The following is a 12,836-nucleotide window of genomic DNA, read 5'->3' on the forward strand; positions in this document are numbered from 1 at the left end:
CAGCATCAAAAGATAGGTATTTGGTTGTCAATAATGATACATACGGCATATATATGGGTATGGGTTTCAGACACATATAGCTGGGGCCGGATAATTCATCGCCACTGTACTGGTATAAGTAGTAGGTAGCCAAGGTGGCCTTTCCAAGTTCGTGATGTCGAGTTCATGGCCTGAACCGAACAGCGGAGACAGAAGGCCCGCCTCAAACTTAGTGACTTGGACAGTCATTTCCTTGACCCATTCCCTCCCAGCTCTTTGCTCTGAGTATGCACACATACGGGCTGTATGTAGAGTACATAATTCCATCCCGCGCTGCTTCCGACGAGCAATGACGAGATACATCCTACTGGTACATATGTCTCAAGCTCCTCAGCCAGCCATTGGCCACCTGGAAAGCACGGACCATGCTCCGCGATCCACCGTCCACCGTCCACCGTCCACGGATTGTAGCGAGTGACACCGCTGCGAGCCTGCGAGTTGGACCCAGCCGATCCCGCTCCCATACCACCTCCCACCACTTCCCACCACCTGGCCTCCAGCGCAATTGGCCAACAAGCTATCCGCTGCTACATACCTATTCCTAGCGGACGGAGGATTCCTCCTGCTATGTGGCCTCCGGAGTGAGGCCGATCGCTGGCGTCTCTATCTACAATTGACTGTATGTAGGTACATACCGTAGTCATGGCTCGGAGGAAGAGCACTTGATGCGGGTACACCTCCTAGAGCATACCGTATCTCAGAGTATATGTATATAATGTACGGGGCCTTAGTTCCAATCGGGGGCGGGGTGTGGGGCATGGACAGTGAAAGCCAGTGAGATCTACCTAGGTAGTCCGCTGTGCACAAGCACAAGCTCTGGCAATCGGTGCAATCGGGGTGGAGTGTGTGGAGTGTGTGGAGTGCTGTAGAGAGTGTGTGTGGCTTTTCCGCACGGGCCAGCGTGATTCGGTAGTACTGGTGGTGAGGAATGGGGATCGGGAGGAGCGGGCTTCCGGATCACAGCGTGGCCGTGTGATGTCGTGCCGTCGACGCCATGCGGAACACGATTGGCAGTGGCGTGCGGTGCAGAGCATTGGAGCCGGTGCAACCATTCTGGCGGAGGTTCCGGGGGCTGCGGACCTGCGAGGCTGCGGAGCTTATGGAGCTTATGGAGCGTATGGCGTATGTAAGTAGAGTGTCGATACCCATTCCTGCGGCGTGTGTGAGATGGTGGGGCGCAGTAGACAAGGTAGCATTTCTTGTGTTGTGTTGGGTACCTACCTACCTTACATATTATACATACCTGCAGCAGTGCCCGCAAGAGGTATTAACCTACCGGTAGTTAACCGCTCGGCCCGCGCAAACACAATGCAGCCCGCGTGTGTGCTTCCGAACACGGTACATACCGTACATACCAATCGGCATTTGGGTCACAGAGTGCAGGGCCGAGGAGAGATGTCGGCAGTGTCGATCGGCATTCAAGCCTGTTCTCATGTACGGCAAATGTCGTGCTCGGCCTAAGGCCGCACACATGCACACGTGCCAAATCGGCCCGATTTAGATGAGTTTCAGGGAAAATAAAGAAAATAGGGAAAAATAAAACTGGCTTCAACGCTGAAGCTTCCCTGCAGCCGTACGGTCCTTCTTCTTCGTCACCAAACCTTCAGTGTCTCTGTTCCGTCTTCAATCCCTCAACTTCACCCCTCTGTTCCGTCTTCAATTTCTCAACTTCACCCCTCACAACGTCCATTCAACTTCCATCTCTCACTCCACATTCCACTTCACGACCCCACACCATGGACGTGCTCTTCCCATCTCAAACTTCTCTTTTCATTTCCCACGTCCTATTTCCAAACTCTCAAGCCCTCTACCCCGCCGCAACTTTAATTCACACCTCCAACCTACTACACCTTACTGTAACATGACGAGCCTAAGCCGTGGAGTTACTCTTGTCATCTCACGATTCTCTCTCTTGTCTCACACTCTCGATTGCTGAGGTTCCAAGCCCCCCTATCCCGGATCCCACCGTCTTTGCATATATTGCCGCTGTCATTATAGATCCCGTCGACTCGTCAATCTACCTAAGGCTGATACCCGAGCCAGCCTTGCTCGCTTCCTAACACCCTTCATGTCAGCATATCCAAATCTGATAGGGCGATGCACGAGCTAAACTTGTTCGAGCTCTCGGATAAGCAACAACCTTGTTTGTCCTCCCTTGCGCTGCTACTTTGCTTTCCACCTCTTCGGTGGGTGGTGAATATCATATCATGGCGACCGACTCTGACAACTCCTAGACTTTCTTACTTTCTTTTCTACCACGACACACGGACAGAACTTCTTTCATTGTACTTGCTTGCAGCTCCACATTCCTTCCTCTTCCAACAACACCTTCTCACCACCACCACCCCGCGCAAGAATAAGTCATTATGCCTCGCGTCAACAAAGGTCCGCAACCCCCATGACCCCCATATCTCCCCTCGATCTCCCCTCCCCCAAAATTTCCATAATGCTTACACTTTCCAGGAGTCCTCGTTGAATGGCATCGCCCCCCCCCCCCCCTCCCCTCCTCTTTCCCACCTCACCTTACATTATCCACAACCCTTGACCAACCAACTAACCGTCGTACCTACCTATACAGTGACCCATCGATCAAAGCGATCCTCCTCAAGATCGACACGGACGGCGGGCACGCCTACATAATCGAAGACCTGGACGAGTCCCACCTGGTTGTAAAAGAGGCCAAGCTCGCAGAGCTTAAGATGCGCCTCGACGAGGTCCTCCGCAAGACCAGCATGCAGGAGCGCGAGGAGGAGACCAGCGACGACGAGGGGGGGGAGGGGGAGGCGATGTTGTGACGAGGGGGAGGCCAGGTAAGTGCTGTGCCACTTCCGTTTGGAATACTCTATATGGGGGGACGGGGGATTGGGGACAAGGGGGATGCGAGAGTGCTGCTGACTGACTGACGACTTGACTGACTGTTGGTGATACACCTAGGGCGCGAGATTTCTTGGGTTTTGAATACAAAATTTTGGTCTACCACTGCGAGAGAGGCTACTCCCCTACTACTAAGTCAAGTCTTATACGCGGGCTTCGGAATACGGAATACAAGGGACTATAATAAAGGATTGGTCATGGTTTATGTTCTCGCTTCCTTACTATACAGACGGTTACGCTGCGTTCCCTCGATGTGACGACGCGCTTCCGCATCCGCACTATACTAGCCCACCACCGCAGCAGATCGGCGAGAGCCTCAGAGCCTCTTCCCCAGCACCTCAAGGTGGGGAGCCGAGAAAAAAAAAGTTCACTGGGACAACAATCACGGTGAGTTTACTTGTACTTCTTCCCCACTTCGAAATCAATTCCTTTTTTTCTCTGCTTCTTCTTTCTCAACCAACAAACTTTCCTTTTGTGCCTATCAACTATCATACACCGGTCTCATTTGTGAACGGGATGCAGAACGAGAAAAAAAAAGAAAGAGAAAAAAAAGACAAGAACGTGCGGACAAGATAAAAAGACACAAAGTAACTGACATCCCCCAATTTCTCTCTCCAGCTATCGAAACGGCAGAATCAAGCACAGCATCAGCAAACCTCTCGCATGGTTCCGTCCGCCTGGCCCTCGGAATCCATACAGTCCACGTCCGTATGGTCCTCGTCCCGCCCGTTCGCCGTTTTTAATAACACCGCCGTCTTCACCCTACCTACTAACCATGAACCATATCCACCAGTCTTCGGAAATGATAGCGGAAACAACAATCGCAAGCAACCATGCCTTTCACGCACACCACCAATCTCACTCTCTCCTTTACAGAAAAAAACGATACATGAAAGGAGAGAGCGAGGAAAAACGACAAGACAAAAACAACAAACGCAACAATGTCTTCAACCTTTGGGATTTGCTAAAAAAAGGTATGGTGAGCGAGAAAAAGAGGTACGTACGGAAATCGCAACCAAACCAAATGAGACAGATCAACGCCCGACTAAAGATACACCCCAGAAGAAACGACGAAAAAAAACAAGCATCGGCGTTATGGAAAAGAAAAAAAGACGAAACCTCTCGGACGGACGGACATTTGAAGGAAGCACCAACCAACGCCACACCACACACAAAGAGATGTACCGGTTCCTATCGACGAAAAAAAAGACGGCAACAAGAATCAACGATTATCAGGCCATACCGAACGAGAAAACAGAAAATGCGTTGTGACGGCGTTTACACGGCGGAAAAAGGACGTGGAAACGATGTGACGAGTGAGGTTGGATTACTCCTCCTCGCTCTCGGAGCCGGAGCTCTCGTCATCGTCACTGGACTCGCTATCGGCATTATTCGCAGCAGCTGGGATGACGTTAGACTCTCCCTTCGGATTTCTCGGAACGGCACCCGGAACGGCACTACTATTGGAATACAACATACCAGGAGCGGCCGGGGTGAAGGTGGTACCAGGGTTCTCGAAGCTATGGAGACGAGACTCAATGTCCTTGATTTTGGCCTCCTGTTCGGCGGCAGACATCGGCTTGTTCTTCCTTCCCTTCGCACCAGGCTTGGACTTTGGCTTGGGCTCGTACGTCTGCTCTGGGGGAGGAGGTGGGGGCGGGACATAGGTCTTGGCGATCTCCGGCGCATTCTTCGACACATATTTGTAAAGCTTGTGCAAGGTGTGGGGATCAAGCTCATCAATGTCCAACTCGATTTCGGCTCCATCCTGTGAAAAAACGTCAGCCACCAATTGAACAACGTGAGGATTTCCGAGGTTACCAACATTACCGAGCTCGGGCATCATCTCCTTGATCATGACCAGAGCGTAATGCATCTTCTTAGGAGGCAAAAGGTTGATCCTCTCGGAGAGTTCAGTCTTCTGTTCCAACGAGATGTACGGAACATCCTTCTTGGACTTGGGAGCAGCGGCTGACTTCTTGTGAGGGGCCCCTGGAGGATTGTTGCTGTGGCCACCCGACTGCTTACGGCCACCAGCAGCAGCCTGCTGGGCTTTACTCTTGTGGCTCTTGGACTGCTGTGCAGGCGGAGTCTTCTTCTTCTTCTTGAGAGAAGAGATCTCTTCCTTCATCTTTTCAAGCTGCTTTTCAAGCTCAGCAATGTTGGGCTGCTGAGTATCTTCCTCCTCCTCGCTCATCTCTTCGTCTTCAGGAGGAGGGGGGCTAGCAGACTGCGGAGAGCGACTACCCGGGTTGACGTAGAGCGGCTTCTCCTTCCACTTAAGATCGAAGACATGCTCCAACTGCCTACCCATCTGGTGGACCGCCTGACCCTCCGGGTTGAACTTGTAACAGTTGTTGAACATCAGACGCATGTCCTGCTCAAACTCGTTCGCGTTCTCATAGCCATTCATCTTGAGCTTCTCAGCCATGGTGTGCAGATCCATCGGGCGCTTGATAACCTTGAAATACTCAGGGATGTTCAACGCAACCGGATCAACAGGGTTGTAAAAAGGAAAGGCGTAACCTTCATGAGCCTTCTTATTAAGCTCTTTGAGGACAGTGTCGCAGAACTTCAGCTCGGCGGCATTCTGCTTCCTGCGTGGCTTCGTCGAATACGGCAGATCCTTGGGCGCAGGGGGGTGAATCTCGCGCTTGGGTCGTCCGTCTCCCGCCGTCGAATCGCGTCGAATCTGAGGCATACCCGAAGGCTGCAGTGAGAATACCGGAGAAGCAGCGGGGGGAGACTGGGCCGATGGCTTGGGCTCCTTCTTGTGGGACTGCTTGGTGGTAGTTTTCGACGCACCACTCGCCTTATTCTGGTGACTCGCAGCAGCTGCACCGCTGAGAACGTGGCCCTTCTTCTTGGGCTTTGGCTTCTCAACATCGACAACGGCCTCGGAGGGGATGTCTTTCATCTGGCGGTAAAACGACGCCTCCATCGATCTGGACATGGCCGTAATGTTATTATCGGCCCCATTGAACGTCAAGCAGTTCGAAAGAATCTGTTTGAAGTCATTCATGAAAGAATCTAGGTCGGTGTAGTCGTTACTGTTCAACTTTCGTTCCATGGTCTGAAGATCCATTGGCTTGGTGATGAGCTGGTAGTACGTAGGAACGTTCAACTTTACTGCGTCGACGGGCATCGAGAAGGGTCTGCCATCCTTCGAGCGGCGTAAGCTCCTGATCACAGCCAATACGAACTTCGCTCTCGCGGGCGTCAACGGACCGGTGTACTGGTTGGAAGTCGACGCGGAGGCGGTCGCAGGCTTAGACTCGGTAGCATCTTCCGTCTTCGCGCGCTTAGTGGGACGGTCTTCACCGTCGCCCTCATCCTCCTCACGCTCGCGGCCAGACTTCTTCGGCGGGGCATCCTGCATCGCATGATCGTCTTCCTCAGCGGCGGGAGCGCTCGGGGGAGAAGTGGCCTCGGTCTTCGTCTCCTCTGGCTCCGGATCCGATTTAGTTTCAGTCGAAGCCTGATCACCACCATTCTTCTTGTCTTGAACACTCTCCTTCATCGGCAGATCCTCAGAAACCCTATCGAAAGTGCCCGTACGCATGACCGAGCCGTCCGGCGAAGTGATGTGGAGGTCCGAGAGCTCCTGTCCGTTATCGCTGGAAGCATGCTGGATGGGAGGAGTTGGTATCGGCGGTGATGGAGGCGCAGCGACTCCTTTGTTTCCATTCACGGCGGGGGCGACTTGGTCGGCTTCTCGTGGAGATGAAGGCGGACGGACAGATGAAGTATCATTTGACTTCGAACTAAAATTGAAGAGAGAAATTTTGTAAATACAATTGTTTTTTCAACGGATAGACATGCGGTAGACAGTAGGAGACGACTCGGAAAGGGAAAGAGGTTAAAGCAATGCTCGGCTTGATCAATCACCGCAACCTTCATCTATCCACCGCAACCACAACCATCGAGCGGAACAGTCCCAGAAGACAGCAGTGCACGAGGGCACTGTGACGCACGAGGCATGCATCCCACTCTCCGGCGGGGTTGAGATAGAAGAATGGTGGGGAGGGAGGTATGTGGCAGAAGGGAGAGGGCAGAGCAGGGGAGAGGCAACGGGCAACGGGTAGGAAGAGGAACAGGGCAAACTCACCCGAAATGATCCAAGTCCATTGCCGACGCCTCGTCCGATGCCGTGCACACGGCGCCCGCCGAAGCAGGAGTCGGGGCAGCAGATGAAACTTTGTTCTCTGGGGCACTGATGGAAGGCTGTGGGCTCATCACGGCCATGAAAGGATGAGGACTGTGATCCGAATTTGAGGACGAGGTATCAAGCGTGACAGCAGAGGCACTCGCTGGTCCACCGGCCGCAATTACCACGGGATGGACACGTTCAGCAGAATCGTGAGAAGACACGACGGGCTTCGAGTAGTTTTGGGGTGGGGAGAAGAGGGGGGGAGGGGAGGGGGAGGGGAGGGGGAAGGGACGATGTGCGACGTGAGAATTTGGCGATGGCGACGCAGGTGTTGTGGTTGGTGTTGTATTATTTGATGTAAGGTTGTAGGGTTGTTGTGATTGTGGGTAGCGGAGTGTTGCGGATGTTTGTGGGGGTGAAGGGTTGTTGTTGTAGAGGGTTGCGGTTGACGTCGAAGATGAGGCTGAAAAAGTTTATCGAAATCCGAACGGAGTTGTAGAAAGATCTATGGGTCGTCGCGTGGTTGAGTGTAGCTTGGCGAAACCGAACAGAAAGAAAAAAGAGACGCGCTTCGTAATCGTATCAACAGGGAATTTTTGAGTGTGTGGGGGGGAGGGGGGGGGTAGACGGAGTAGTGTGGCGTGTGGGGGGGAGGGAGGGATGTTTGGTAGTGAGTGGTGTGGGTGGTGGGTTGTGGTGGTTGTGGTTGTGGTGGGTGTTCTCCCGGGAACGAGGCTGAAAAGGAGGATGTGAGATTATTTGAAGGAGACGGAGGTGAAGCGAGGATGAAAGGAGGGAAGGGAGGTGAAGGAACGCCGGTTCGACAGATAGCGCGAAACTGGAAGCGGCGGAATGAGTCAGCAAGGTAAAACAACACGGTGGACCCTAACCCGCTAGAAGAGAACAGCGGAGCGAGGAGTGAACGGAGCGACAGAAGAGAGTGACACGACACGACAGGACGAGACAAAAACCAACCACCTTCGCCGCCTCCTGCAATTCACAACTTCACCTTGACCTCAGAAGAGGACGGAGTAAGTGAGTGAGCGAGCGAGCGAGTGAGTGCGTAGCGGTGTGGGTTGTGGTGGTGGCGGTGATGGCGGTGAAGCGTGCATAAGCCCGCATGCACCAAAGAAAGCAAGGTGTGAGTACATAAGTGAGTTGTGAGTTGTGTGTCCTCACAGCAGATACGACATGGCATGGGAGTATGCAGAATACATATGACGCAGAATATGATAATGGTGGCACAGTCCGGGTATGACATGAACGGAGCAGACGGACAGGATGTATGATATGGTACGGCCTGTATGCTTCAGGGTATCTCGAGGCAGAGGTGAAGCCGAGTGCTTCCAGGTGGGCGATGTGGATGGATGTAGGATCAACAGAATAAAACACAGAAAATAAATAAAAATAAAATAAAAGTAAAAATACCGAGTAAATGGAAATAAATTGGTGTCACAAACCCAGCGAGAAATGCGGATGGAGAAGGATCGAAGAAGAGAGCTCAACGAATTCTAGACTTCTTCTTCGGTGAGCGCAACAAAGTAAATTGCTCGCTCTTCTCTAAATTTTCTAATTCGTTGCGCTGTGTTGCTGTTCTTTTTTTCTTTTCAGTTGCGTCGCTTTCGCCTTGGGAATGTGGGCTTTTTTTCTTTCTGTTTCTTTCTTTCTTTTTTATTTTTTCTGTTGTGCGGTGCGGCGATCGAGAGCGGGTGGGTGGGTGTGTGGATCGAGTGGTGCGGGTAGACGGCGGCGGCGACGGATGATGATGATGGGTTCAAGTGGGTGGGTGGGTGGGTGAGGGCTTAGGGTGTGAGACGGAAAATTGGAGGTATTTTTTTTTTCGGAGCCCGCAGAGCAGAGGGGAGGGAAAGGGGTTTGGGGGTCTGAGGTGCTTAAGTAGCTCCAGTAACGCCAAGAGACACCAACTCCAATTTAGGGGCTGTGAGTCGGCCGCTGATTGACTGCTGGGCCAATCAGTGGCAGAGGCCAGAACCCGTCGTCGCGGAAAAAGTACTTTGGCCCCTCCAAGAAGCACCACGGACGAGTGTGTCTGGACAGGGACCGACGACAGACAGCTTTCGCGGCAGAACAGTCAAGCAGAATAGAGTGGAGAGCCAGAGTGTATGTGGGCCTAACAAATGTACTCACTCCACTCTGCGAACTCTAGAGTAACCACCGAGCCCATGCGCGATCCTCAAGAAGAAGGGAAGAACGATGTCTGGGGGTGTTTGCGAGGGAGGGAGGGAGGGAGAGAGATGGAGGGGGAGGAAGTGCCTGGTACATAAGGACGGAGAAGTCACTCACCGGGGAGGGGAGGGGAGAGAAGATGAGAGAGAGAAGCGGGAAAAAGAAAAGAGCCTTGCACTTGGCTGCAAAGAGCCGCCGTTTCATGTTTGCCATTCGATCCCAGAGTCATGAATCATGGTGTTTGCGGCAGGAAACCTTCCCACCACCGGAGACTGGCCACCGCTGACCACCACGGCCCACCACCCGTGTCGCTTCCCCCCTTTCCGATCTGGTTCTCCTCGAAAAAATAAATCAGAGGATCGAAAGAGTTAAATTCCCTACGGAAGAAGGGTGCGGTTTGATCACTCATATCAATTTCGATTTCGATTTCGATTTCGATGTTGTGTATGTGTTGTGTTGTGTGTGTGCTGTGCTGCGCCCCCTGTTCTGCATAGCTGCTGCTGGTGGTCGGTCGGTTACCGCTGCCCACCCCAACGCCGGCCGTCAGAGCACAGAGCACAACCCCCTTCCCCCGCCCCCCCCCCCTCCCCTCTCCCCTCAAAGCATGAAGGCTACGTACGCAGAGCGACCGGGCTGAACGGAGCAGGCAAACATTGGGGCAAGCGAGAAAGCCTCGAGCGCTCCCTTCCAAAAAATAAAAATAAAAAAATAGTCCCGAGCGCTGGACTGATTTGTTGGAATAAAAAGCCAGTCGATCGCGAAAAATGAATGAATTGAATTGAATTGAACGAAATGAAAAATAAGTATCCTAGCCTGCCTTTGTCGCGCAGTACCGTATGCAAGAACGCCCACGAACTGGATAAGCGGCGATATGGATTGAAGCGTGCGGGGTGGAGCTGATCGTGTTGCTGTCGTGCAAGACTGTCGGTTGGTGCGCTTTGCGAAGCTTGAGGTGACAGGTCTGCTGCCGTGAGAGATTGTTCGCACCAGTCCACAAACTTCGAGTTTCACACGCACTACTGGCAGAGGAGAAGGCTGTTGCTCCCCTCCAAGGAGACACGCATGGAGACAAAATTACCTGCGGTGACGGTGCGGCTTCTGGCGGCTGTCGACCGGTACATACTACCGGTAGGCAATCGATCGGTCAATGACAGGATGCCACGAACAATCACACATCCACACGGAATATGGAGCCCGTCCAAGTCCCGTGTGAAGATTCCGAAACCCGTTCGGCGTCAAAGTTGGATGTCGGACACTGCATCTATCAAACAGTCGGCCACTTCAGGTACAATTACGGAACAGCTTTCACTGCATCACCCGCTTCGATCTCCGGATAGCAAGTGGAATACTGGAGCTGCCTGCTCCCATCGATGCGTCAATGGGTACCTACGATATCCACAACGCTGAATTTGATATGATACCTACTCTACTCTACTGGGCGTCGATTAATGGACGAACAGCTTTCTATATAGTAGTATTTTTCTCAGCGACCTCTGGCATCCGTCTGCCCATACATAATTCCTCTGAAGAGACCCCGTGAGCACCAGTGGGCATCTTCCCGTCACTAGTTGATTTCTGGCCTCACGCCGTCGAAAGAAAATCCATGATGCCGTTCCTACTATAGTAGTGGCCGTCGTCGTCCTCGTCCACGTCCTCGTCAGTGGTGGAGAAGTGCGATAGTTGGAGGCTTTACGCTGGATGTTCGCAACCCCAACCCACACAGCATGGAATGTTCCTATTTTTATTCCCATTCCATAGGGCTGGTTTGATAGTTATTGCGGTTCCCGCCTTCGGCAAGCCCATACATATGGCATACTTACCGTACTTATGAGCAAGCAAGCAGGCAGGTAGGTGGCGGGTGTAACCACCCCTTTCAACCAACAGCAATTAGTTTCAGTTGGCAGGCAGCCACATCTCGAATCGAAATTCAAAAAGCCTGCCGGCCAGCCAACTTTACCAACCGCAGGGAAGTGGAACTGTGGAATGAGATGGCGATCAATGCGTCTGCCGCGTCATTCCAGGAGGCAGAAATATGCGCTTCTTGTATCCTCTTCCTTCAGGAGACGCGTCCGCATGCTACATACTTTACCTACATACCGGCAATAGCACCTGGCACGATTGTTTCTGTCACTGTCACTGTCTCTGCCTCTGTCTATGGATTGCTATATCCGTCCGCTCGTTTTCTTGCTTTTCTGTATGGTTATTGTTGCGATCGTTATACCTTATACCCACATACCTTATCTCGGAATAGTTTGCCCATGAAGGCTCGCACTCGTTTCTACTCCTCCGCCTTGTCGGTGGTTCTTTTGTTTCTGATCTACCTATTCTGCGGATCGCTTCGGATTCGATATCGAAAAGGTGTGGACCGATCCGGGCCCCCGACGGCGACGAAGACGCGCGCACTACATACTGACGTTGGTTTTAACCGCAGTGATTGGCCAGCTACCGGACCGCATCGTGATATTCGGCGACGAATCGAGTGCGATCCCGTCGGCCGCGGAAGTTGGCGCGCACCGTCGGCGCAGCAGCAGTGAACCCCCCACGATCCCGACGACATGGGCCTCGAACCTCTGCCAGAGCCTGCACGCCTCGTGCGATTCGTTCGCGCCGATAGCGCCCTCCCGCGGCTTCGTCGGCTCCGTCGTCGACAACATAGTGTTCAACACGACCTCGCCCGACCTGCGCGATCAGGTGGATAGGTGGATCGAGTTCGAGACCGAGGCGCGAAAGAGCGGCCATGAAGCTGAGCGGTCAAGTCTGTTCGCTCTCTTCTTCGGCACAAACGATGTCTGGGAGTTTTCGTATCTGGGCCGTGCAGACGCCATCAGCGCCGTCGAGGCGAGCTTGGATTCAATGTTTGAGCAGATTGGCAGGGTCGCGAGCCATTGGGCCGATCCGATCCAGGTCCTCGTGCCTACTGCCATCGACGTGTAAGCATGAGATTCAGCCGGTGGGGAAAGTTGTCAACGACTGACCATTACCTACGCACAGAACTATGCTACCGGCGTGGTCAAAGTACCGGCTGAAGAACGATACCACCGGAGCGGAGCTACGCAATGCAATCTTCGTTGCCCAGAAGTGGAATGAAGGCCTGATGAAACGGGCCGCGAGGTGGAAGGCGGGGACGGTGATGCTCTGGGACGCCGGACATTGGTTTATCGATACGTTGCGGACCGGCCGATGGCAAGATGTGCGGCAGCCTTGCCTAGAGGCGCACAGTGGAATGTGCAAGCACCCCGAGACGTATCTGATGTGGTGAGTTCGGTCCAGAAGCTATCCATACTTAATTCCGTCGGCTAATAGTCGACACTAGGGATGACCTCCATCTTGGTCCGCGCGCCCACGAGATCATGGCGAAGTCGGTCGTGAAGTACCTGTTGGTGTAATGGTGTTACTGTCGGGAGAGTTTCTGGCGTCTGAAGGCTGTATTTTTTTGGTATATATAGCCCAATTGGTTATAATGTCTATGGGTACAGTGTACTAGTAATCAGTCTACGTGTGAAGTATATACATAACCCATGATCACGGAATACCGAAGTGGTGGGGCATCAGCGCTGCATGCGCATGAGCAATGTGCAATACCCGC

The 12,836-nt window shown here is 52.9% G+C and overlaps 3 protein-coding genes across 3 annotated transcripts; 2 read left to right on the forward strand and 1 right to left on the reverse strand.

The window, feature by feature from the left end:
* The first annotated feature begins 2,220 nt into the window (after positions 1 to 2,220).
* Positions 2,221 to 2,842, forward strand: BZA05DRAFT_389782 (TFIIH subunit TTDA/Tfb5). The gene is made up of 3 exons (XM_051482809.1): positions 2,221 to 2,424; positions 2,503 to 2,518; positions 2,618 to 2,842. The coding sequence occupies exons 1-3, from the start codon at positions 2,406 to 2,408 to the stop codon at positions 2,832 to 2,834; spliced, it is 252 nt and encodes an 83-aa protein (XP_051342044.1). The 5' UTR covers positions 2,221 to 2,405; the 3' UTR covers positions 2,835 to 2,842.
* A 1,398-nt stretch (positions 2,843 to 4,240) lies between these two features.
* On the reverse strand, positions 4,241 to 7,158 carry BZA05DRAFT_464908 (Bromodomain-containing protein; the record flags this gene model as incomplete). The annotated part of the gene is made up of 4 exons (XM_051487747.1): positions 4,241 to 4,332; positions 4,420 to 4,674; positions 4,735 to 6,677; positions 7,022 to 7,158. The coding sequence occupies 4 exons, from the start codon at positions 7,156 to 7,158 to the stop codon at positions 4,241 to 4,243; spliced, it is 2,427 nt and encodes an 808-aa protein (XP_051342045.1).
* A 3,982-nt stretch (positions 7,159 to 11,140) lies between these two features.
* On the forward strand, positions 11,141 to 12,778 carry BZA05DRAFT_434297 (uncharacterized protein). Its single transcript, XM_051486316.1, has 4 exons — positions 11,141 to 11,608; positions 11,682 to 12,180; positions 12,242 to 12,505; positions 12,564 to 12,778. Exons 1-4 carry the CDS (start codon positions 11,239 to 11,241, stop codon positions 12,634 to 12,636), a joined length of 1,206 nt encoding a protein of 401 aa, XP_051342046.1. The 5' UTR covers positions 11,141 to 11,238; the 3' UTR covers positions 12,637 to 12,778.
* The last annotated feature ends 58 nt before the right edge of the window (positions 12,779 to 12,836 follow it).

Source organism: Tricharina praecox (genome assembly GCF_024521635.1).
Source record: "Tricharina praecox strain CBS 144465 chromosome Unknown BZA05scaffold_5, whole genome shotgun sequence".
Taxonomy (NCBI): Eukaryota; Fungi; Ascomycota; class Pezizomycetes; order Pezizales; family Pyronemataceae; genus Tricharina; species Tricharina praecox.

Excerpts from the sequence above, each read along its gene's own strand:
- BZA05DRAFT_434297 (XM_051486316.1), top strand. The coding sequence starts at position 11,239 with ATGGCGATCAATGCGTCTGCCGCGTCATTCCAGGAGGCAGAAATATGC. Across the intron at positions 11,609-11,681 it reads TCGGATTCGATATCGAAAAG|TGATTGGCCAGCTACCGGAC; the intron begins GTGTGGACCGAT and ends TTTTAACCGCAG. Across the intron at positions 12,506-12,563 it reads CCCGAGACGTATCTGATGTG|GGATGACCTCCATCTTGGTC; the intron begins GTGAGTTCGGTC and ends AGTCGACACTAG.